General features: G+C 42.0%; 1 protein-coding gene across 2 annotated transcripts in view; it reads left to right on the top strand.

Annotated features, from left to right (window-relative positions):
* GALNT10 (polypeptide N-acetylgalactosaminyltransferase 10) overlaps positions 1–24519 on the top strand; it is a 96601-nt gene that overhangs the window by 29393 nt on the left and 42689 nt on the right. For both annotated transcript variants that reach the window (XM_068959558.1, XM_068959559.1), the window contains exons 2-4: positions 17718–17820; positions 18660–18798; positions 22482–22648. In XM_068959558.1, the coding sequence (XP_068815659.1) occupies positions 17718–17820; positions 18660–18798; positions 22482–22648 (409 nt within the window). The remainder of the gene's footprint in view (positions 1–17717; positions 17821–18659; positions 18799–22481; positions 22649–24519) is intronic.

The following is a 24519-nucleotide window of genomic DNA, read 5'->3' as shown; positions in this document are numbered from 1 at the left end:
TGCTTACAATAGAAACTTTAGTAGCAGATTTGAAGCTTGAGTGATTATTAGTAAGGTCAGATGGAGCACGCAGTGGTGTCCACCTCCTGAGCAAAGTCATTCAGAACTCTTAGCTCTTCGCTTACGCTGGAAGGTTTTAAGATGCGGTGATGTTCATGCCTCTAGTCTGTCACTTCTGATAAGAGCTTAAACAAGCTTTATTGCTGTGTATGTGGTACGATTCCTTTGAAATGATTCTTGAATGGTAAACAATTTTTTGTTTGACTTGCAGGAAGAGAGAACCCTTATTCCCATTATTAGTCTTAAATCATTATCTAGTAGTGCTCTGATATTTTAAATAAAATTATTTAAAGAGACTTTGTGAGACGCGTCTGTGAAAGAGGCCTTTGTTCTGAACAAAAGGGATTTCTGAAGGCTTCCTGTGGTCAGGAGATTGGTCTAAAGAGCCAATAGGTCTTGGACGGTGTTGGCTGTCCTAAGCTGTTCTGGTTAGTGCTCTCACTCTTAGTGATGAAAACCTGTTTCTGAAGATTGGATATTGGCAAAATGAATAGAGTTGATTCTTCACTTATGATACAGATCAAGTTTTGAACTTCCATCTTTTATGATAATAAGACCGGTTCATTAACACTAATTGCCCCTCTTCGGTCCTGCTTTCCTCAGCGTGCTTACTCCCTCAAGGTGACTTCCCGCTCAACAGATATGCATAATGTCTAACACAATGTTTAAAAATCACTGAGCTTGACGTAGATGAACTTTCTTCCAATTAAATGCTGTTCTGCTGCAATCAGCCGTGGCACAGAACTTAGTAAAAGTCTGACTAATGTTAAATGTAAGTGTCCAGTTAAACTTTGGGGTGGCAGTAACTCTTCTGGAAGTCTGCTTACCACACAGTTGCACGTGCTGCTTAAGACTTGTGGGAACGCTCCATTTTCAAAACTTCCAGGCTTATGCAGGGAGAGAAAACGAATACATCGCTAACGTAGCAAAGGTGTTCTGAAAACCTTTTTAAAGTGCTGCATGTTAAACTGATGATCTTCCTAATGCTTTTTTTTGTAGAGCCTCATTCTTCAGAGGCACTGGGACTGCCTCCTTTCTCTACGCTGTGCTGATCTGCCCTTAGCAGTAAAACCTCTCTGTATAGTTATTTTTGCCTGTTTTGAAAGCCAGTGAACTTGGGCTTTGTAGAGGAAACATCCAGTCACCAGAAACAGCATCTGAAGATCTCCTATTTAGTGATGGCCCAGGGCTTTTGTTGATCTGGGTATATACTTCGGTGCAGTGCAGGAATCTAAAACAGTGCTATTCTTAAATGAGAATTTTGTTCCCCCAGGTGCATTGGAAATGCACCACCTTGTCTGTTTTATGTATCTTAAGCTGCATTTCACCCTCCTGAACTGAAGGGCTGGATATGAAGAGGAGGAAGAAGGTATTGTGCCTGCATATTGGCAGAGGATGCTGTTCCAGGGATGTGGATTTCCTGTCCTCTGCCTGCTGCAGTAGTTGGGATGTTTTTCTGTGAGTTTTCTTTCTTGCAGTGGAGTCAAGAATGCAAGTTTTTATTCCGAATTCTCACTGCTCTTAAGGAGGCAAATATGGAAGGAACAAAGCATTCGGCAAGCCTACCGAGCCCAAGGCTGAATGCCCCCCAGAACGACTATCCCTCGTGTTCTAAGAAAAGCCAAAACCCAGGATAAAGGATACGTTTCATTCCCCTCTCCCAGTAAAAGGAGACGTTAAAATAGTTTAAAGTACTTCTTTCCAAAACTCAGTAGCTGTTCAGTTTTGAAATTCCTCCAGACAAGGGAAATGGAGCTCAATGTCTCTGTGCACTCTGTGTAAGCCGTGCAGTAGCACTGTCTTGGCAGAGTCGTATAAGGTGTTACATCCATAAATTTTCAGAGGACACAAGAAAAATAATGCATACAGTAAACTGTTCAAAGGCACTGGAACAGACCTACTAATAGCACACCCTCTTTGAAGTAGCCCTAGCAGCATGAACTCTTTTTTTTTTTTTTTTCTCTTTAGGAAAATGTGATTAAAATAAGCATCTAGGCAAGTCTGAAGTGTTTAAGTCGTTCTCTGCTGTATCTTATGTACAAGTGCGTTTTATTTCTTTATTGATTTTTTTGGTCAATACTTGAACAGGATTCTTTCAATATGAAGTGAGACTCATAAAATACTAGATGAAACATGTTCAAGTCAGATTGGGTGGTTCTTTATTTTGGTATGAAAAGCTACAAAATATTGTAGGAAGTGTCTTGCTATACAGCAATGTTTCTCAGTCCCATGGAGCTTCATTATAGTGAAGCTGGACTATGCACCATAGAGGAGAGAATTTATATTTTATCAGGCTAATTCCTGTGGTTTGTAATGACCCTGAAAGACAGGAAATGATCCAAGTAGTTCACCATTTAGAATATGCTTCTACTGTTCTGTAAGAACTAGTGTAGTTCTAAGAGAATGGAAAATATTGTGGTAGTAGATTTTAATGTGAACCTTACTGGATGCCTGTGAGACTGTCCAGCTGTTGTAGCCCTCGCAGACGTTAAGCTTCCAGAATCCAGTCAGTGCAGACTTCCAGACCTCAAGGATTTCAGTGTTCTCTCAAGGGACAGACCTCTGTAAGACCCCTGCAGTAAAATGGGACTTCTCAAAGTCTGGCTACGTTTTGGCCTAAGATGGGACACTTGAATCTTTCTTGTAATTGAAAAGCCTCTTCCGTAATTCCAGCTGTGTTGCACTCTTAGAATTTCATATCTTTCCATTTTCCTCTTTGCAGCAGTCTTGAAAAATATGAGGACTATCTGTAATACCCTTCCTTTTTGCCTGGTCATCTCTGCTCTAGTCAGCACTGATTATTATGCATTTTTCTGTGTGATGCTTCTGTAAATATCTCGGGATGAAACTTGCTCTTTTCAAGTAGTAGGACACTGATTCATGCAGTTTATGCTCTGCTATCACTGAGAAATGATAAAACAGCTGTTGAACAGCTGTGTAACAAGTCATTCTTGTCTTGCTTTTGTACAGTTAATTCATGTATTCTTTGCCCTTTGAATTGTATCCCAAATTTTTTGACAGTTTCTGCTGTTTTGTCAGGACCACTGCTGAATTTTAATCTTGCTCTTCTCTCAGCTGGCAACATCAGCACATTTAACAGGCATGCTTTTTATTCCAATATGGAAATCAATAGATAATTTTATAGGGTCTGGAAAGATTAACAAAGCTCATTTTGATAACATGGCTTGAATGTTTGCCTCAAAACTTGCAAATTTTTATTAGAGTTGAGTGAGTTCCAATTTTGATATTAGCATTGACCAGACTATTCTATACTCATGATTGCATGCTTTAATGGAGTGGTGTATCTTTTGTCTCTCCTTTCTTAGTGGTTTGTTGCTTGCCCCAGAAGGAAGTTGCTTATTTTTTAGCTTTGTTTCTGATGCTCATGCTCAGCAGCTGTCTGTCTCTCAAGTGACACCTGAAAGCGTATGCCTTGATTTCATATCTGGCAGTTCCTCCCTCCCCAGCCTCTTTCCCACATTTCCCCAGATATGTTTGCCCTTTTTAAGTTACTGGAAATCTCAGCTGTCTTTCACAGGTGCTCAGAGATAACAGCTGAGACTCAACCACCTTCTTGCTCAGCTAACTTGGTTGGCCTGGTAATTCTTAATATTTTTTCCTATTGCAGCCTAACCTGACTTATGGCCCTCTTGCTACTGGCAGTATGAGCAATCAAATAGTTTCTTGCCATAGTAATAACTTCCAGCTGCTCATGTCAAGTGGTGATCACGGCTAGACAGCATCTGCAGGGTGGACCAATGCACCCAAATACAATCAAGCCTCTACCTTTTGCAGTTCAATGCAGAGTGCTTGATCCTTTCCTTACCTTGGGTCAGCCTCATCTCAGACCAGGATGGAAGTAAAGAGAGCAGAAGCCTTGGGACAGCATAAAGATCTGTGAAGTCCAGAATTTCATGCCCTGTTTGGAAGTGGTACAGGCAGACCTCTCAAGCTGTATCAGCAGTTGGCTTAGGAGAGAAGACTAAACCTGGGAAGTGTGATCACCTAGCACATACAACACACAAGTGTTGCAGAGGGTTTTGCCTGTGCTTCCCTTGGGGAGGGAGGAGTGGCAGAAGGGTGATAGAACGTATCTTGCTAGGTGCACGTTTTCGCTTCAGCATTTAACTGGTGAGAAGTAGTTATTGATCACTGAAAACCCAGCATATTTTTAGGGTGCCCAGAGCTTCTCATGGGATAACCTTCAACTGCCAGTTCATGGTGGGTGTTTAGTACTTAATTGCGTGATGTGTGTGTTCTGCAGATCTTTGTAGGCTGTGATTGATCACTTGATTTTCTACAAGTTTCAACACTGAAATAGGGATTTTTTTTTTTTTGTGCTCACAGCTCTATTTTATGTTCCAAGTGGAATAATGCAACTTATGCCTGGTCTTGAGTGGTGGCTCGCGGATCCTGACAACAAAAATCGTTTACTGGAACGCCACAACTGTACAACAGTCTCCTAGAGCTAGGGGCCAGCTGCTCTGCGCTGCAGTGGGCAGCAGAGCTTTTCGCCACTGAGGGCACTAATTCTATTTACTACCTCCCATCAAAGGAGAATTGGGAGATGCATACAAAAGACAAGTACATCAAAGGAACTGACAGCATAAATAGGGGGAAATTGCAGGTGGCATGGCTCAAATGTTTTAGAGTACTGAGATAATAGCAGGAAGTCTGATTCTGAGGAGAGTGTGATTAATCTTGGCATAGACCAGTGCATTTTCTATTGCTTGATGCTGTGCGCTAGTTATTTGAGCAGCAGTTAAATAACTTTTGGGGAAGAAGAGGCGTGTTAAATGTTGCTTTTTAGTGCTGATGCTTTCAATTTAATGTAACACTGTCAAGAAGCATCAAGTCTGCCAGGAAGCCAGTAGAGAATTTACTTTAAAACTATTAAAAGATCAGAAAGGAAAATACTGATATTCTGTTGTGTTTTTTTTTTTTTTTAAAGGGTTTACTGCATAGCTACTAATAAATAGCTCCGTGCAGAGACTAATGCTAGCAGTATAAACTAGGAAGCAAAATGAAAGTTGGGCTCCTTAAGGGCACCACCTGAAGTAATAATAAATACATACATTTAATTGATAAACAATTGTTTTGCTAAACCAAAGCTGTCGCAGGTTACCAGCACTGTTGGTCGAACTTGGAGTTGTGTGAGCCTGGAAGACGAGCGAGCAGTGTCAGCACTGCAGGTTCTGCGTGAGGAGGGTGGAAAATAAAATAGAAAAATGTATGCAGTCCTCTCTGCTTTAATGAAGTTAGTCAGAATTGTCTTGTTTGAGGGATGTTCCTAAAGGGTAATGTTTGGATGTGATTGTTCCTGGTAGCAGAAGACAACAAGGAGGAAAAGTAATCTCTGAAAATATCAGCAAGCTGCCTGATGCCTTAGGTTCTCCTTGAAATCTTTTTGGCCTGGTTGGTTCTTCTGCAGGCATCTGTGGCGGGGGAGATGCAGGGGGATTCTGTGCCATCCATCCACGCTTCCAAACACTGCTTATTGTTAGCCTGCGACTGTGACTTGTTGAGAAAGACTAGCTGGTGCAGTCTGTCTGGGGCTTATTTGCAGTACCAGCAGGTGACTGCCGTTTACCAGTAGTCTCATGGTTTGCTGTCCTCTGGTTTTGAGTTTGACTTCCCAGCAGATAGTATTGTCATCCTCAGATTTTGCCTGCTTTCGATTTCTTGATAGATATTTCTATAACTTTATGTATAACTCCTAATGATGCAAAGATGGATGAAGGCTCAAGAGCTGAAACACAGCCATATTTTTTCCAGAACCTTTCACAATTCTTTGGGGGAGAAGCAATTTCTAAGTTTGATATGCTGCTTGCTATGGGAAGAGCTCTGTCTGCTGACCTAACACTGAATCTGAGTACCTGACACAAAATGAGAATTACAGTTCCTCTTCCAATCTCCGAGTAATTTCTGTTAGGGAGTTTGTGTGAACTGTGTATCGTTTTCAATAGCAGAACTTGAATTTTACCTTTCTGGAGCATGTCAGAGCAAAAGTATTTATATTTCTGAAGCCAGTGTACTCTGCATCCTGACAAATCTTTGCCCCTCACCAGGGCACCAAACTTCTGTCATGTGCCCTTGAATTTTACTTGGGGAGATTTGGCATCAGCCCAATTCTTAGGAAGTAGGGTGACGATCTGATCGACACGAGCGCTGTTTTGACAGCTGTCTGCTGCAGAGCTTGTGATGCTTGTGGCTGCCTTGCAGTGCTCTGCTCGCTTCTCTGGGCAAAATCCAGACCGCGGTTCCGATAACTATCACAAATAGTGCTCGTAGTTCATCTTGCCTCTTGAAACGCGAGGAAAAGTCAACTGTGCTTATAATGCAGTCTCTTTCTTAATTGTGATCACGACGCACAAGGCATGCTGGGAGTATAGTTTGCATGTCAGAAAAGTCAAAACGGACTTGTGCAGCATGGTTTTCTCTCGATTTGTTTGTCCTATGTGAAATATTTCGACCTCCTTCTCCTTTGGGGGTCTGGTGGATAGATTTTGTTCTGTCCTCACTTCACAGCTCATTCGAACGTTAGTACCCATCTCCCTCCCTGTTTCGGTACTTACACCAGGTTTTCCCAAGGCTTCATTGTCCAGCCAGGTTTCCAGCATTGTTTTGTTGTATTGTACTTAAACTTTTTTGCTAAAACTTCTTTTTCTTGTCCTTTGAGGTTAAAAATGGCTGCTGCGCTCTCTGTGGAATCTGAAGCAAGCATTTCATGGGACTTGCAAATTCCAGGAGTTCCTACACGTTCGGAAGAGCTACAAATGCTATTCTTTTCCTTTGGCAAATTGAACAAAGTCAGATTTGCTGTCATATGTTTAGAGTTCACCTACTTGCGGCACCAAGTGGAGCTGTGAACTTGTATTCATCTGCAAGTTCGATGCAGAAGTGGCATGAACAGTATGTGTAGGACGTGCAGGATGTTCGTTTGTGATATCTTTAATGAGATGTCCAAGGTGTGAGTCTCTGCTAGCGTTCAAAATATTTGGAAGGAGTGTTCGTTTGAGCAATCCTTGATTGGCTTAACATTCCTATAATCTGACCAGGAATTTATAGCTCAAGTACAGGGAATTCATGGAAATGATGGAATTATAGGTCTCATAAATCCTGCATTTCTATTAAATCTTAATGCAGATTATGCCGCATATGCAGAAACACTCAACCAATCTATAAATCTAACTGATAAATCAGATTTCAAAGGATGTTGTTACTGCAAACTGCTACAGCTTGCGTGCCCTTTGCCGCTGTTAGGCGAAGCGCAGGTATATGCAGACACCTGGTGGGAACCTGCTTGCTTGTGTTCAAACGTGCCTTTCTCAAGTTGATCTCCAAACCAGCTTTTGTTCTCCCTTCTTTCCCTGACTGTCGGGCTTGCTCTACTTAAAATAGTTGCAGATAACACCCAACGCTGTGGGAAAATTCAAAGCGCGTCTTTGAGGATTTCATCCTTGTAGCTTCTTCCAAAAGCCATAGTCAAAATTAAACTTTTAGACAAACAATAAAATCCTGTGTGCGAGTTAGTTTCTTGGGAGAGCTCCCCTAGTTTTGAGTTTCCAGAAAGCATATAAAGTAGAAAGGGAAGGAAGGAGGGAAGGGAAGTCTGTAATCTCGTTTGGAATGGCAGTTCAGAGAGGACTTTTATCTCAGTCCCCACACTTCACGCTGTCAAAGCACCTCATGGTAGTGCCTGCAGCAGCGTGACTAACGCGGCCTCTTTCCTGCCTCCACAGGAGGAAAGCTCAGGGAATAGTCTTGTCTGGGAATTTTATGTCGTGCTGCTGTACGTTGAGGCAAGGCTGAGGGAACGTGCCTAGCGCTTGAAGGGGAAACTGAGGAGGTTTGTGAAGCAGCTAAATGCCTGCAGGAGCTTACTCCACGATTTTGAGCAGATAGCTAAGAAATGCTACTGTATGGGGAATAGAGCATTTCTGTAGATTTGAAGGGCTTTAAAAATTTTAGTGAACAGCAAAGACGAGAGAAAGCTGTCGTGGGCAAATTAAAGCAACGGGTTCTGTTCCGCAGCCTAAAAATAGGCCAGCTGGATTTCTAACGAGTGAACGATGGTCTGAGACTGACACTATAGTGTGCACTTAAGCTGTGCTATCGCAAGATGTGCTAAAACCTAGGGAAGAATTTGCTGCTTAGCGCTGTGCACTGACTTGGAACAGGCGTAGTGCATTTAGTGGCCCGGATTAAGTTAGTCAGCCAGTATGTTTAGAACAGCAAACACTGCAAGACCATAATGATATCTCTAAAGGCAAGTGAAGAACAAACTTAGGTATTTGGTAGAGATAGATGACTAAGCTGGATGTCAAATCGCTGTCCTCTGCTGATGTCTTTAAACCTTAATCAGCTGATGAACCAGGACTTTTTCCTAGATTAAATTTTTTTACACTAAGGGTTTTTCAGCAGCCAAAGTTGAATAAAATCAGTTAACTCGAAGGAATTTAAAGAGGAAAACAAAGTTGAACAAAGTAGTGCTCTAGCACTTGAAAGCATACAGAGGCAGCTAAAACTGAATAATGCTAAAGCCGCAGGCCGTCCTGTCCACCAAGGAGCTGCATGCCTGGGCTCCTGCAAAGAGCATGTTTCCTCAGTAGCTCTGCAAGCAGCTCCCAGGTGTCCCCAGCTATTCTGCAGGCAAGGCCCTGCTCTGTGTCCTCACGCATGGATTCGTTGAGCTGTTTCTGGTCTAGCTGCAACTTAATTAGCTGTCAGGATAGGGACCAATTCAGGAGTGTGCATAGTAGATTTCGTGACTACTTCCTGAAGGACCTAGGCAAATTATATAATTATATCCATAACCCTAAGCATGACTTCTTCCAAAAAAAAAAAAAAAAAAAACCCACACATAAATCTGAACATGGATTTCAACTTTTTCAACTTTAATGGTGTTTCTGGTGGGAGAGAAGAGCATGATGGCTGAATGGTAGGATCTTGGTGTTATGCAGGAAACCTTTAGGTCTGAGTTGAACCTGTCACTTGCATTTGAGTCACAACACAGCTGTGAAGATGTACTTGGTTTTTTTTTTTTTTGTCTTTGAAAGTATTTAATCGTTCCACATGATGTACTGCCATTTAGTCCTGCATTGCCTTTTAACAGCTTCTGAAATGTTGAGGTATGGATTATACTAATGTGGCTTTTAAATTTTTGATAGACTGAAATACCTTCAAAAAAATTAACCTTCTGAAAACGCTTGGATAGGTTGCAAGACAGGCTTTTAGCAGCCTTCTTTTTTCAAATAGTGTCCTATCTCCGTTTCAATAAACGAAGACCTTTGACTAGTTACGCTCCGCTTTCTGTCCCAGCAAGAATGCCTCCAGCTGATGTTGGAAATATTTTTTCTCATCAGATCATCTCAAAGTCCCAGCTGTTTTCCGTACCACTACTAGGATGGAGGCTGGTTGCTCTGCATGGCTGTTGTACCCATTTGTCATTCTACTTGTTCTAATAGTTATGTGTCAAGCTGAAAAAAATTTATTTCTTCATTGTGCAGTAAGGCTTGATATTCATTTGCTTACAAAAGGGTTACCTACGTTTAGCGTGGACGGTTCCACAGTCGTTAAAATCTCTGCTGCTTTTGCTACAGCAAGTGGGGGAATTCGCCGGGTGTTCAGACAGACCTGTTTTCTGTCCTGTTTTCTGCCTTCCCAAACCTCTCTTGTATTTTAGGTTTTTTGGAAGCTGGGGCTGTTCAGTGGTGAGGCCAGACATTTATTTCGCTTTTGCTGTGGCACAGATCCTGACAGCTAGATCGTACACAAAGTGCATGCTCTTGTTTTAAATCTTCCATTGCGTCATCCAGAGCGATGACAGGAATCTGAATTCTTTGCCCGCGTCAACCTTAACTTGCCAACTCTAACTTGTGCCAGCATGTATATCTCCAGCCATCGTGTGCTAAGGCAGCCAGGTCGCTATGCAATGCTCGGAGCGCTGCAGCATGGCAGAGCAAGACTTTCCTGTTGAAGCGGTGGGGCAGGCAGAGCCCAGGGAAGCTGCTGCACGGAGGATGCTTGTGCTGAGGAAGCTCTGCAACAGACCCCTTCTTTCAGCTTTCTTTTATTTAGGCAGAGCTTTCTGGGAAGTGAAATCTCTTCCTCCTTGCCCTTCGAAGCGAAGTTTATGCTAACAGTAGAAGAGGTAATCCAACCTTTTTTTGTGCATCCTATCACTTGCTGAAAATAGCCAGCAGTTGTCACAACGGCTGTGGGGTGGTAACCAAAACCTTGCTCTTAGAGGAAGCTTGTCTGTTTATTATTTTATGCTCTAATTCTAGTTAGCATGTAGACCTATCACTATCTCTGCCTCAGGTCGTGACTCTGTTTCGTTGTAAGGATACAAAAATGATTTCTGTTTGCCCTGCCCTTTCCCTGATATTTTTCTGGGTTATTTGTCCTCTTCAGCATCCTGTCGTAGGACACACATGTAAGATATGCTTGCTGAGGTGCTAGAATAAATGAAGAGACCTGGAGTGAAACAGCCTCTTTCAACATTGTCTCTGCATATCATAGCTCTTTGTGTCCGAATGTGGCAAAAATTAGCAAAATAAATGATTGAACAGAGTTTGAAATCTGTACGGCGTTACACTTTGCGTGCGTACTTCAGCAAATCTTTTCTCCTCTTGTGCAGAAAGCAGTTGGCTTACATCTCCATCCGCTCTTCCTTTATTCTGGCTGGAGCCAGGCACACTAAATAGTGATTAAACAAAAGATTAAAATTCCATTTTTGTGTGTTTGGCGTTTGAATGCTAATCGATTCCTTTGGCGGAATGTTAAGTAAAAGCATGGTAGACAGCAGAAGGGGCTTATTTACAGCAATCTGTCTAAATCCATTTTCAATGTGTTGCTTAATATGCCTTTCTACTCTAATTTCAGTTTTAAAGAAATGAAGGATGGAAACAGGCAGGAGATTAGTTTAAAATATTGCTAGAGATTGTAATCACGTCTTAGTTGTAAACAACTCGCAGTATTTAAGGAAAAGAAAATGTGCTTGAGCTGAAACGGAAGCTATGGGCTTGCTGTAGAATTAATGGGTAAAATTCAATGGTCTGTGCACTTACAGAGCTCGACCAGATGATCATAATGAACCTTTCATGCTTTAAAGTCTTTCCATTTTTTGCATTGCTATTTACAACTGACCATTTAAAAAGTGAACAGATTTTTGCAAAATGAGAAGCTGAAGTAGAGCAAAACAGAAAATCCCAAAGGCTTGCAAAGCTGTCGCCTGGTGTTTCTATTTGCTGACCTGTTTTATAGGGACAAAAATCCAGACATTTAGTACTGACTTAGCCTACGCGTGCGGAGGTAATAACTGCAGAATTTAAACAATGGTCTTTGTTTTTACATTTGAAAACATAGGTAAGGGTGGAATGTGGTGGTGGTTTTTGGACAAAAATAATGTCTCTTGCTATGTAATTAGAATTCATGAGAAACGAGGATTAAAGTGAAAATTTACCTGAAATACAGTATTTCAGGTAAGGCATAGCTCCCCTCAAAAGGTAAGCTTGTTTAATAGTTAAAGCAAAAGTGAGTGCTAGAAAACTTGCTGTGTTTTGCATGATGCTTAGATATCAGTCTAGCGCATCCGTTGAAGGGATATCATCAAGTTATTTGATTTGCATAATTAAATCAAATCCCATGCAGCATCCCTGAAGGAAACAACTAAAAAAAGGAACAGTCTGGTCTCTGTGTGCTGTGTGTAGATTTTTGGAGCTTAGATGTCTTTTACAACAAGAGAAGTTTCCAAAATAACATCAATATCAGCATCCTGCCCAGTGCCGTTTTCAGAATGAAGCAGACTTTTGCATGTATATGCATTTATTCCCTATGTCCGTGGTGGCGTGCTGCCTGCAACTTTACATGCTGTTCTGCTAATAGTGATGATATGAGCATAAAAATTGCAGTCGAGGGAAGGCAAATGTTTATTTACATTGTGTGGGTGTGTTTGGGGTTTTTTTTTCAGTCTGTTTACATTGGTTTTGAATTAGCACACTTATGCCAATCAGACTGCTGCAGCTACACCTTCAGTGCGGGGGGCTTTGCTGATAGTGGGTGCTGACAAAGGTCGCAGAAGCAAAAGCGCTGACATTCATTTTCTAGCACGAAAAGTCTCTTCGAAATTAATGTTCAGCAGACATTGTTGACAGAAGTTGTCAGTGACTCGCAGCGGACTTTGCAAATACGGTATTTTAATGGTGACCTGCAAAACCCAATATAAATGTTATATGTTTGCCTGCAAGTGATGCTATTAAGCGAAATATTCTAAACCCTTAACACCCAAGCTGAGTTAAAACTTAACGGAGCACTTCTGAACTGGGGAGACTAATGCAACTTACCTTCCAAAGACGGAAGAAGCTCCAGAATGCAGCGTCTCTCTCCTGACCATCTGTAGACATGTCTAGCCTTAAAGATTTAAATGGTACTTATAGAAAGGTGTTTCATTCTAAAGGAGACTGATGTTGTGTTTATCTCCTGTGAATCTGCTGTCTGGCTTCAGTTCTACAGGGCAGTAACTTTGTAAGCACTTCAGGCAACGGAACAGATAATGAGTCACCCCATGAGGTCTTTTTTCTTTTTCTCTTTTTTTTTTTCTAGTGCTAAAATGAAGAAAAATCAATTCTTTAAGTCTCCAGGAGAGAGCCTAAGAACATGTTCTACCCAGGGCTTAGCCGTACTCATATTTTGTGTGCTTCCGAGTCCAATGCTACGGTTTGGGAAGGTCTCGCTCGCTGATGTCTGTACTCCATCATTTCCTCGCTTCCTTGATTTAAAGTTTGCAAATTACACACATGGCCTCGACAGGGTTTAGCTTAGCTCAGCTCAAAGACTTTTTCATGTATGAGTTTATTTAGGACCGAGGGATGTAACATAGCTCTCCCCTAGCCTGTGTCCAGTGCCCTGCCTGGGCTGGGTCCTGGAGATAACGCGGTGGGGCTTTCTAACAGAACTGGAGGGTGGTGTGCTGCTGCCTGCTTTCATTCGGTATCTCCGTGCTTACATTGCGTGTTTGGCTCATTCCTCTGAGGGTATTTAAATTTATATTGCTGACCTCTCTAGAGAATGACTTGAAGCTGTGCAGAAAATTCACTTCCCTATTCATGTTAGTTTATGCTGAGAGCATGAACCCGAGGGTGACTCCAGCCCAGTGCCTGGGGGCGCTCGCCCTGGGGAGGGACGGGCAGAACTGCTCTCTGATGGCTTTAGGCTGCTCCTCCTTGGCCTGATGAATGTTGGATGCTTTCTGACCTGTGGTGCAGTTTTGATGCAAGGGAGTGACGTGCCCCTCCTGAAACAGCCAACAGCCCCGTGGTGCCTCCTCCTCCAGAGGAGGCTGGAGAGGTGCATCTGAACCCTCTGGGGTATAATTTGGACTTGTGTCCTGTCCCCTGAGAGCTCTTTTGTGGGGGAGAGCTCAAGAAGCTCCTTTTCTTCTAGGCATGTTTGAAGAGAAGAGCAATCTGCACAAGTGCCTACAGCGGTGAGCAGGTGTCTTCTTCTAAGGAATGTTTTCAAGCTAGAATTTGCAGGAAAGGGAGACCCCTCTGCTATTTTCATTTAAGTTGCTTGAGTCCCAAGGCAGGTTGGGGAAAAACGCCCTTACCATTCCCTTATTAGTCAGCTTTGGATGTCTCTTTTACTGATGTGGTGTGTTTGGGAGCGGGGGGAAGGTTTTTTTGATTGTCTCTTTGGTTTTTAAGATCCATTTTCATTGTGCCTTAATTTCCCTGGCCACTTCATAGGAATCTGGATAGCTGGCAGAGGATGCTGGATTCCTTTGTGCAGGGTGGGAGTCACGAGGCTCTGAGCTGCATGATGCATTTCTCAGATCTAGGCCCTGGACAGTCCCATTATACTCTCATCTTAAGTGGATGAGATTTCTAGAGTATCTGTTAGTAAGGGTTTTTATAACAAGTATTGAATCACAGCAAACAGTAAAATGGGTAAGAAGCTTTGTAAGTGACTTGTCTGGTGTGCCGACTCAGTCCAGAGTGCTATAAACAGCAGACAAGAGTTTTAAAATACTGAAGTTTCGAATTGGCCAGTTGTTCCTCCTGTGCCCGGTGTAACCGTTGTGCACAAGCCTATTGCTGCGGAAGCTAGCAAAGCGCTCCTGCCAAGGAAGCTGTCTGGTTTGCTAGAGCTTTCCAGGACTTCTGTTGGCAAGGAAGCATTCTGGAGAGGAAACAAGCCCATGAGCAGACCTGACAAAGTAGAAATCTTGTGAAACAGAAGCAAAATCCCACAGAACGGTAGTGTGTTCTGTGAGTTATTTAGTGGGGATGACGGAATAGTATGCTGTCTGAAAAACTGGAAACAACTGTGGTGGGCCGGACAAATGCTGACCGTGGCAGGAGGACAAGGAGGCTGCTTCATTGTGCTGAAAACCTGGTTAGCTTTCTGCCAAAAAATAACCAAGCTCCCCGTTCTACTGCTGCTCTGTCCTGTCACACGGTTGCCGTTCGTCCCTGCTCGTATTAGCTCTCCCTAGCTAGCAAAAGTCAGGTAGAGCTTATCTGCATAAACTATTCAAGTGAGCATTTAGTCAGATAAAACCATCAATAGATGCTGAAGTTTAGCCTGTCCCCATCACCACAACCCACCTTCTGCCCTGGTCCTGGCTCAGTGCACTGAAGGGAAGCATCTCACACCATGCTTGGAGGAGATGTTGTTTGATCTTTTGCTCCCCGTTGGCACCTACTATGCAAAAGTGGTTGTAACCTTCTAGGGGTTGGACTGGCATTGGCGTTCTGGTTGGTGTTAGTACGTATCTTGTAAATTTTTCAAGGTGTTTTGTGATTGCGTTGTTGAGATTAGCCAGAGCCTACCTTTATGCTTTTTTTTTTTTTCCCTTCCCAGAGTAGCTGCTGCCTAATATGCTAGTTCAGTTTGACCTGCTATTGAAACCCTCCCACTGTTTCCTTTCACCTGTTTGGTTCCAGGCTCACACATTTGTTTTGACACTTAAATGTGCTTTTAGCAGCAGGTAATATATCTGGAAATCATGTAAGAATTGATAGGATTGGTGTTTAAGGGGATATCTAGAAAATCACAAAGCAGATTAAGCAATTTTGTTTGAAATATCTGCTGGGTTCAGGTATGGTCAGAAGCCCTCCCAGGAAGGGGGAGAGCAGTTCTTCACCGCAGCTCTGCTTTTCCAGAGCTGCGCTTACCTGTTTCTGTATGTTGGGAATAGGCAAGGCTTTTGCAGCGCCTCTTGTGAAACCTGTTTCCCTCAGCAAATGCAGCTCTTCAATGCGTGCGAGCAGAGCTGAATTGAAAACATGAGACTGCTGATGACTATATTCATTTTGTGTCCTAAGAGGTGCAAAGTGAAATTCTGGACAGTGCACTACCAATTTCTGTGTGTCAACAGAAACAAACATTCATAAGAGGAAGAGTTTATGGGTGGAAGGGACAATAATTATTAAAGTAAAAATGAGCTATCATTTTTGATACAGATAACAGGTGAACAAAAGAACAGGAAGATGAAGATGATTAAAGAATCGTGGAGTAGATAAAATAAGTCTACCAGGCCATCTAAATTCAATTCTGCTGGGATGTTTCTTAGAGGTAGTCGCTCTCCTCCTGGGTTGGGTGTAACTGTCCCTTCCTGCCACCCTTAACAGCCTAACTAGCCCTTTACTGGCAGTCGTCTGGATTCCACCCCTGTTACTTACGTCCCATCGTGTAGGTCCGCTCTTCTGGTGCAAACCGAAATTCCTCTCCCTCCCTGTTTCTGTATCATAAGTATTTTCAGAGAGTGTCTTGTTAGCTCTGGGTGGCCTAAGCATAAGTTCCCTGGTGTTTGTTTAGGCTATGAATCCTAGCTGTGTGCATTTTTGTCCCTTCCGAGTGCCAGTCAGCATTCCTTCAGCAAAAAATAAAACTAAGTTGCAGGAAGGAGAATGCTCTGTGTATCAACACTAGTTAATTGAAATATGTAATTGAGCGTCTGCTTTCATGGATGAAAGCTGACTGCTGTCAGATATGTCACCATCTGCAAAATGTCTTGCAGGTAAGATGAGAAGCAGAGCATAAATCGCTTTGTCTTCCTTCATTTGAAGGGATCTAGAGTCATTTTAAATCTTCTAGTAAATGAGAGCAACTCGGTAAGTGTTATCGGCGTACAGGACAGTTTTTTAATGAGATCTAGCTGGGTTACTCTTAGAGTGCTTAGCTTACAACCTTTTGGCCTGCTAATGCAACCAGCACGCCTCAGGGTGTTTGCACAGTTCCTTTGCTGAAGGTTACCACCCTTAACAGAGTAAATGGAGCAGAACATGCCCTGCTTAAAGGTGCTCTAGGTCAGTTTGGCATCGTAGCTGAAACCTGTCTTTGCTGATGGTTTTGCAAGGTGATGCACAGGGCTTTGAGCTGGAGGAGGAAGGGTGCGAGCGAGCGTTCCCTTCCTGCTGCCTGGTGTGGAAAAGGGGTGGTCAGATGGGGTAAGGTAAGGACCTCCTAAACCTTTGCAGCGAGAGCTGCTCCCTCAGACCGCAGTGAGGTGAGCTCCACGAGACCAAGACTAATTTCTTGGAATAGCAAGTAATATGTCCAAATGTCCTGTTTTCCAAGACAAATCTAGGCATGAAAATTATGAGCTTGTAATTTAACTATTCAAGCAAATGAAATCTATCCTAGATGCCAAAGATATGTCTGATAACCTTGCAAGTTGACTGTGCCAACCATTGCTGTTTGTTGTTGATTGCTTGGTTTGATTGACCCATTAGAGTGACACTTGAAACCTTTTGTCCTCTGAGAAAGGAAGCTTTTTTCTTTCTAGGAAGCTTTTTTCTTTCTAGGAAGTCCTAGCTTGTGGAGTTTGCTCTGTGTGTCAAGAGTCAGGCTACTACAAGTGATTTGTATTTATACTTACCAGTATATTACTAGGTAATTGAAAAGTCATTCTAAGAGAAGGTATTCTCAGCTTGCTCCTACTCCCTATTTAAAAAATATATATATATATGTATCCATTTCCCCTGGACTTTGGGAAGGACAGTGTTTTAGAGATGTACCATGGCTTTCTTTCCGCAGACTATAGTCTCTTTGCTCCTGAATTCACCTCATCTTTCATTTGCTAACTTGCTCCCAAAGCACCCATTGCTTTTGAATTTTAGGAACTCTGAATGGGTTCAGTGCAGACTCATGCCTCATGTAAAATTTGCTTTTAAGTTGAGCAGCAAAAGTCTTAATAAATGACATTTAAATCTTATTCTGATTTTATTCAGGTGGAATAGTATCTTCATAAATAGTGATCCTGCAATAGAGGTCTCATTAAATCTTTATTGTTAATTAAGTAGGAAGTAAGGTGTATTAGATGTTTTCAAAATGAAAATGGGAGTTTTTAATAGATTTTCTGATGAAGAATATTGGTCCTGAGTACATGATGGTGCGCTGAAAAATATCTCTGAACAGCTGTTACTTTAACACTTAAAGTACTGTACTGAGGCAAGCAAAACTTGCTTTCTCCCTCATCCTTTTCAGGGTAAAAACTACTTGCTTGTGATAGTCTTAAGATACTTCCTCTCCTTTTGTAGGTTAAAGTGTGGGAGGGAATTAAGGGAAGGTTTCACGTGTATGGGTTTTTCTTTCTTTTCTTCTTCTTTTTTTCTTTTTTTTAACATACTCAATCTTTTGTTTAAAAGGCATCATATCTGAGGCAAAAGAAAGATCCTTACTTTGTTGATGGAGAAAGAAAAAAGGACTGGCATAACAAAGAAGCCATAAGGAGAGACTCCGAACGTGTAGGTATGTAAGATTGCTATGAATATGTCTCAATATAGATCGAAAGTTAGTTGGATTTTATTTGGAAGGCTGAGAGCAGAACAGCTTCTGGGTCAAGATAATGTTCTTGCCATGATGCAGTTATTGCAGTTAGTTAAAGCCTCCAAAATAATGATCTTGAATGAAAGGATGTTGGTAAAATCTTTGTACTTTTAGGATAGGTGCAGTATTGATTCTAAAAAGCTTACAAAAAGAGGTATGCCTGTGCCTCTGATAAAATAAAATTAAAAAAAAAAAGAGAGAGACAGGGAGATCCAGGAAGGAAGAAGTGTGAGAAAAACATTCTGGATGATGACGTTTGCACGGCTTTTATTCTAGTCCTGGCTTCTGCCCTATGTCATACAAAAGGGCAACCCTTCTGAATGTGACAGCTTTACGCTGGTGTGTCTGCAAAGGCTCTACCTCCTCTCCACAGGCGCTCAGGTTGTTAAGCATGCATATCCATCTGCACTGAAAGCAGTGGTGGTGAAGAATTCAAACCATGTGTATTCTGCTGTTGTGAATGAAAAACCATTGTATACATCCTCCCCAGTCTTGCCATCACCCGCTTACCTAGTATGAGGAGTTTTAGCTTGTATGATTTGCACAGCTGAGTGGTTTGTCGCAAACCTGCGTACCCAATAGAATTGCTGGGTTGGTATGGTTGACCCGATGTTGCCTATCACTTAGAGTACCAAACTAGTAGAGGATTTTTTCAAAAGACTATAAGGTGACTGCTGTCCTTTTAATGTATGGGTTAGTTTCTGGCCAGTTAAGTACCAATTAGTAGTAATGATGCTTGTTTGCTTTGTATCTATCCATAGGAAATGGAGAACAGGGAAAACCGTATCCAATGACTGATGCAGAGCGAGTGGACCAGGCATACAGGGAAAATGGCTTTAATATCTTTGTGAGTGATAAAATTTCTCTGAATCGTTCCCTTCCAGACATCAGACATCCAAAGTGAGTACATGGTTTATGTTTCCGCGAGTGAAAGTTGACAGGCCCTAAATTACCACATCTGCAGCAGTGTGCTTTTTTGTTTTTGTTTTTACTTTTATTCTGGACTCTTGCACCTTTGCCCATCAAATACAAGCCTCTCACAGGTGGGGTCCTGTTAGCACTGCTGCCTCCTCAGTGAAGGACAGTGTGCGGACATTGTCACATGAGCTGGAAGAGACAAATCAGAAAAAGCCTTTCAATTTCAGAAAATTTCTAAAATGCTAAAAACTTGCAGCCATGCACAAAAGGAATTGTGGGCTTAACCTAGAGGTGTCTACCTCCTTTTGCGTCTCCGGACATGTGCCAGTTTAGTTCTTGTGTCCACTGACATAACTAACAACTACAGCAGCTAAAAAAGATGGAGCTGTTTCGTTCTGTATTGAAAACTGATGTAAAGGTCAGGCTTTGTGCAAGCAGGAAGGAAAGCACTTTTCTTTAGCAAAGTGCTTCAGTTAGGATTGAACCTATGTATATATGTGTGTGTTTGTATCTTGCACAAAGCTGCAGGAGTTTTTAAATACTGCATGTGCAGTATTTAATGTGAGGGCCTTGTTAGACTTTGGCTAGAAAGCTCATTTTGTATAAATCCATTTTGGGTAGTCTGAATTCAACATCCACTTTTTTCCATAGTACAATTTTCATAAATCAGGTCTTATAACTTACATTAGCTGCACACTTGAGAGAGATCATCTCCTCTGCTGTTGCAATCAAGTAATCAAATACGCTAGCTTGACACCCTTTCTCGATGTATACTCATAAACTGAGCGGTGAATACAGCTCCATAAATGTTTTAGGCATGCAGCTGAAATGTTTGAAGTCTTCAGTCAGGTAACTGAAGAAGTTTGGTCAGCTAATAATCAGAATTCTAGGAAAATACAGTTGGTGTGCTTGCTAAGCCTGGCCTCCGTTTACACAGGCTGCTCACAGGCAGGCTACACAGCCTCAGAAGTCAAGCTTTAGACAACGACAGCGTTTCCTCACCTGAGGATTTAATATATTGCCTCGTGTTCCCTGATGTTTCACGAAGTTGCTGACTCCTCACTGCTAATTCTGCTAATTGAACTTTTTTTAAAATGTAAGACTTCAGACTCCCGTCCCCAGTTAAAATTAATAAGTGAAGTGTCTGGGTCACCACCAATTTAAACTGAGATTAATGATACCACGGCAGCTGGTTTTGCTTGTTTCCTGACACACGCTGCCCCAGTGTAGCAAGCTATAATCGTGGCGGTCTCAAGGAGAGGATAAACAGCATGCATATAATGGATGCTAGCATTAGCTAGGAAGGCAACAGGGTTATGTATAACGGAGATCTGGAGTAAAGGAATTAATGACTGAAAAGGTCTGCTGTGCATTCCCTGCCCCTTTAAACAAAAAAACATAAAAACCAAAAACTTGAAATGGTATGTTTCATGTTATTGGGAGCTTGATGAGGTCAATTTATAATGAAGTTTGGCTCAGATGAAGTCTTTAAAGAGCGCTATAGAAAGAAGTGAGCCATGTGTTAGAGCGCTCTTATTTTACGTAACCTTTTACTTCACAGAAAAGGAAGTAGAAACTTCATAGTCTGGAAGGATGCTCACGGACGGAGGGGAGTATAAGCAAAAGGTGAACTGGGGAAAAAAATCATCTGCCCTGTCCCTTACCCACACGTGAATTTTGCTGCTCATGTAGTATCACCTCAGTTTCCAAGCTTTTTAATATTAAATGCTAGTCTTAGAGGTCTTCTAAAGCAATCGCAGATGTGATAGCTGGAGGGAAACAGCTCCTTAGCAGGCTTAATGGTGATAACAGCTGAAGTTTCTCACTTGTTAGAGCTGGTCAGAAAATGAGAATTCCAGTTTAAGAAGGGTGAGATGAGGTTTTGGCACTTTTGTTTCATATTGTAACAGAATTAGAGCCAGTAAGTACGTCAGAAGAATGTTAAGGTTGCAGCCTCAAGGGCTGGATGAAAGCAGTCGGTACAGCTTTGTTTTGCACCTCTTGCATCTGTGCGTTGCAGCTCTAGCCTGCAAGCTGTTGGAAGCACCCCAAGACAGTTCATTAGACCCAGAGTAAGGTACTGTCCTTTCACACAGGCACCACAGTCGCTGGATTTATTGAGCATGTATATGAACGCAGATGCATCCTTCTCCTTTCCCTGAGAAAGGTACCGGGAAAGAGCTGCTGTCAGAGCCACTTTCTTTCCCATCTGTCTTTCTGGGAAGCAGGGAGGGAGTTGCAAGCACGCATGCACTGTATTGTGCAGGTACTGATAGTCGTCTTAACTGCTTGGGAGGAGACACTCTGCAAATCATCCCTAGTGCGTGCTATGCAATGCATCTGGTCTTGGGGCTGGGAAGTGACTGGAGCGTGACCTCCTTCGCCTACCCGTTTAAAGCACGTAGCCTGCCCTGCTGGGGGTGCTGGCCTTTAACGTGTTCTGAAAGTCTGTACTCACCTGATCGCCTCCGCCTGTGTTGCAGGGGGTACTGTGAATATAATAGACGTCTGTCCCTAGTTAACAGCTCCTGGGTATTTTTTTTAACTGCGGTTGTTCATTGTGTGGCCTAAAATCTTACCTGTTTAACAACATTCAAACTCCACTCTGAAAGTCACACCTACAGGAAAATAAACACTGCGGTTATTGCAGTAGTTTGAATATTTGTTCATAAGGCTTTGAACAGATGCTCCCACAAGGCAAGGGGATGTTAGCTCCGTTTCACAATTAAGGAGAGATTAACGGACTGGGGAAACACCCACAAACTCAAGGGATCCATAAGGGGACCCTGCAGACCTGATTCTTCAGTGTTATCCAAGTTATGCAGTGCTTTGTCTTCAGAGCCCAGCTTTCCTGACTCCAGCCTACAGAGCTGGTCCGTGGTATCAAATTAGACCCACTGAAAAATGAGGAAAATAACTGGTTATTTGGGAAAAGTTTGTTTTGATTAACTTGTCCAGCGTGACAAAGGAGGTCTGTTACAGATGTTGGGGGTTCATCTGCTTACTAAGGGAGCTGGGTTTTTTATTGAGCTGTTTTTGTTGTGTTGTGTTGCTGTTGTTTTACCATGAGGTTATCCTGTCTCCTCCATCTCTTGTTCACCACGCATCTCTTGCACAAAATCCTACTTTCTTTGCATATCTGTTTAAAAAACACTGGATGAATGTTATACACGAGATTAGAGTGATTGGCTTCTCTGAAAACTGCGAATAAGTGAGCTAGATCGTTGTCTCAATAGTGCCTAGAATAGAAGTGAGACATCAGCTTTTGAAACCACTTTATTCATAGAAATTCCTCTTCCTAGTGATCTTTGAGCACTAAGGATAAAATCTTAGAAGAACAAGTAGTTCAGGCTTCTGCATCTTGAGCTGTAATTGGCACTTCCTCTGAAAGCAGCTTCAGCACATGATAGATCCTTCTAATAACTTTGTGATGTGAAGTGTTACTTGCTGGCAATTAACTGGCCTTGTTTTGTACAGAATTGATTTTTTTTTTTTTTTTTTTTTTGGTCTGGTGAAGTAGGCCAGGCTAATGCTATCTTAACAAGTTTCTTTTCAGGTACCGTGCATCAGTTTGAGTCATAGAGGATGGGTTACTTGATGGTAATTAGTATGGAATCACTAGTGTTTTTCGGCACCACCGTTGACCTTATTCTGTCTATGTCTAGTTGCAAGAATAAACTGTACCTGGAGAAACTTCCAAACACTAGTGTGATAATACCGTTCCACAATGAAGGATGGTCCTCTCTCCTCCGGACAGTGCACAGTGTCTTAAACCGCTCCCCTCCTGAGCTGATAGCAGAGATAGTGCTGGTGGATGACTTCAGTGACAGAGGTATGATAACTTGTATGTAACATCTCTACCTATGTTTATCTGAGTGGTCAAAGAACTTGCAAATATGTATATAAGGAATCTTTGAAAAACCAAAGTCTCACAAAAAAGAACACATTCCATATTCAGTTTGTATTATTTTAGCTGCTGATGGCATCAGTGATGCTGCCTTTTGAACAATGTAGATAAACAGGATAACTGGCTTTAATATTCTATTAAAGAGCTTGTGTAGCCAGTTGATCAAGGTTAGGTGTTTGACATTTGGTATCATAATACTTCACTCCTTACATCTTGCATTTTCTTCTAGACACAGAAAATTATAAAACCAGCCTTGAAAAAAGTCTTCCACCCTGGACTTCTTATGCTTTGGCTTGCTTTTCTCCCGATTTTTCTGCTCCTGAAAATCTGTAATGTGAAAAGTTTTGACTGCTCTCCCTTGCTGACTTGCAGTGAAGTACAAAAGTGTAGTCTCAAGCAAGTCTCAAGTATGAGAGTATAGTCTCGAGCAAGAAGTAATCATTCGGAATTGGGCTTAAGAGTGAAGACATGTAGTAGCTGGCATAATGCATCACAAACACATGTAGTTACAGCAGCAGCTTGTAGATGTAGCTGCTGAATTTACTTACACTGTAGCAGAATGACAAGAGATCTTATTCTCCGAACCATGTATGTGCTCTGTGTTTATAAATTAAGCTACAGCTTAATTTGCATCTTGAGATAAAACATATGCAGTTTGCACCCTTTTTATGGTGCAAAAAGGTAATCAAATGAAGGAGCTCCTTCATCCTATAGAGACTGCGTAGTTAGAAAGATCACATGGAATTTGAAAGTCTGTGGAGCAGGTGGTGTTATCCTGTATTGAAGAGGGTACAGTGACTTTAAGGGTTTATAATTGGATCTAGCAAGTCTAATGTTTTCCTCCATTATAATTACTATGAATATTTATCTCTCTTATTATGAGCTGCAGAGTTCAAGTCCTACCAGATGAGATTGCACAAGTGGGAAAAGTACTCTCTACAAGGATACTAAAGGATACATCTCCAAAAAACTGACTCATAGGAAGTAGTAGCTATGATTGATTCTGAAACTCATACAATGAGCTTGGAAACAAGGTAGTGAGTATTTGGTGTTCTGACCCATATCAGCTTTCAGATAAGCATTGCCCAACAGCTATAGTATTTGTTCTAAAGTACATCTCTTGTTAGTTTGCAGGCAAGGGATGCTGATTTGAACAAATCAATCAGTTATATGAAATAGGTATTTCTTTAGAGAATTTTGAGACTAAGCTGCGGTTTGCGGGGGGGGAAACACCCTCCCAGCAGGGTCTCTTTATTGCTGCTCAGCCTAGAAGCAAATTAGACAAGCTCGTGCTGTAACAAGAGCTGAATTGTGCAAATAAGTGTGGTTTTTTGTTTTTTTTATGGGAGAAGTGGAAGTAATGAGAACTGGTTTCCTGTGGATCTGTTTTCCTTGTTCTCCTTGCTGTGCCCCTCTGACTAGGCCAAAGAGAGCACTTCCCTGGCTCTCCCACCTGTGCTCCCCATCAGTCTGTTCACGTGCTGTTCATCCAGCTCGCTCTCGCTCTGGTCCACCTGCCTCTGATAAGATGCAAATTCTCTCCGTTGGTCATCTGTCTTTCATGCAAAGGCTGCAAGAAGCATCTGAGATTAATTGGAATGCAGCGTATATTTATAAATGGATATAAAAGACTACTGGTATTGGACAGTGAGCTGAATCGCCAAGGGAGCAGAACAACAGACAGACACACAGTGTGATAATAACCTTTTTCAGAAACCAGTGTTTTCCTGCTAGCTTAGTTGATCTATGCATGTTGGGACAATTACTGGTTAGGATGAAACGTTTTCCCTTCCCTG

This window comes from Struthio camelus, chromosome 13 (genome assembly GCF_040807025.1).
Source record: "Struthio camelus isolate bStrCam1 chromosome 13, bStrCam1.hap1, whole genome shotgun sequence".
NCBI classification, from domain to species: Eukaryota; Metazoa; Chordata; class Aves; order Struthioniformes; family Struthionidae; genus Struthio; species Struthio camelus.
Note: the sequence above shows the minus strand (reverse complement) of the source record. Positions and strands in the feature narration are given on the sequence as shown.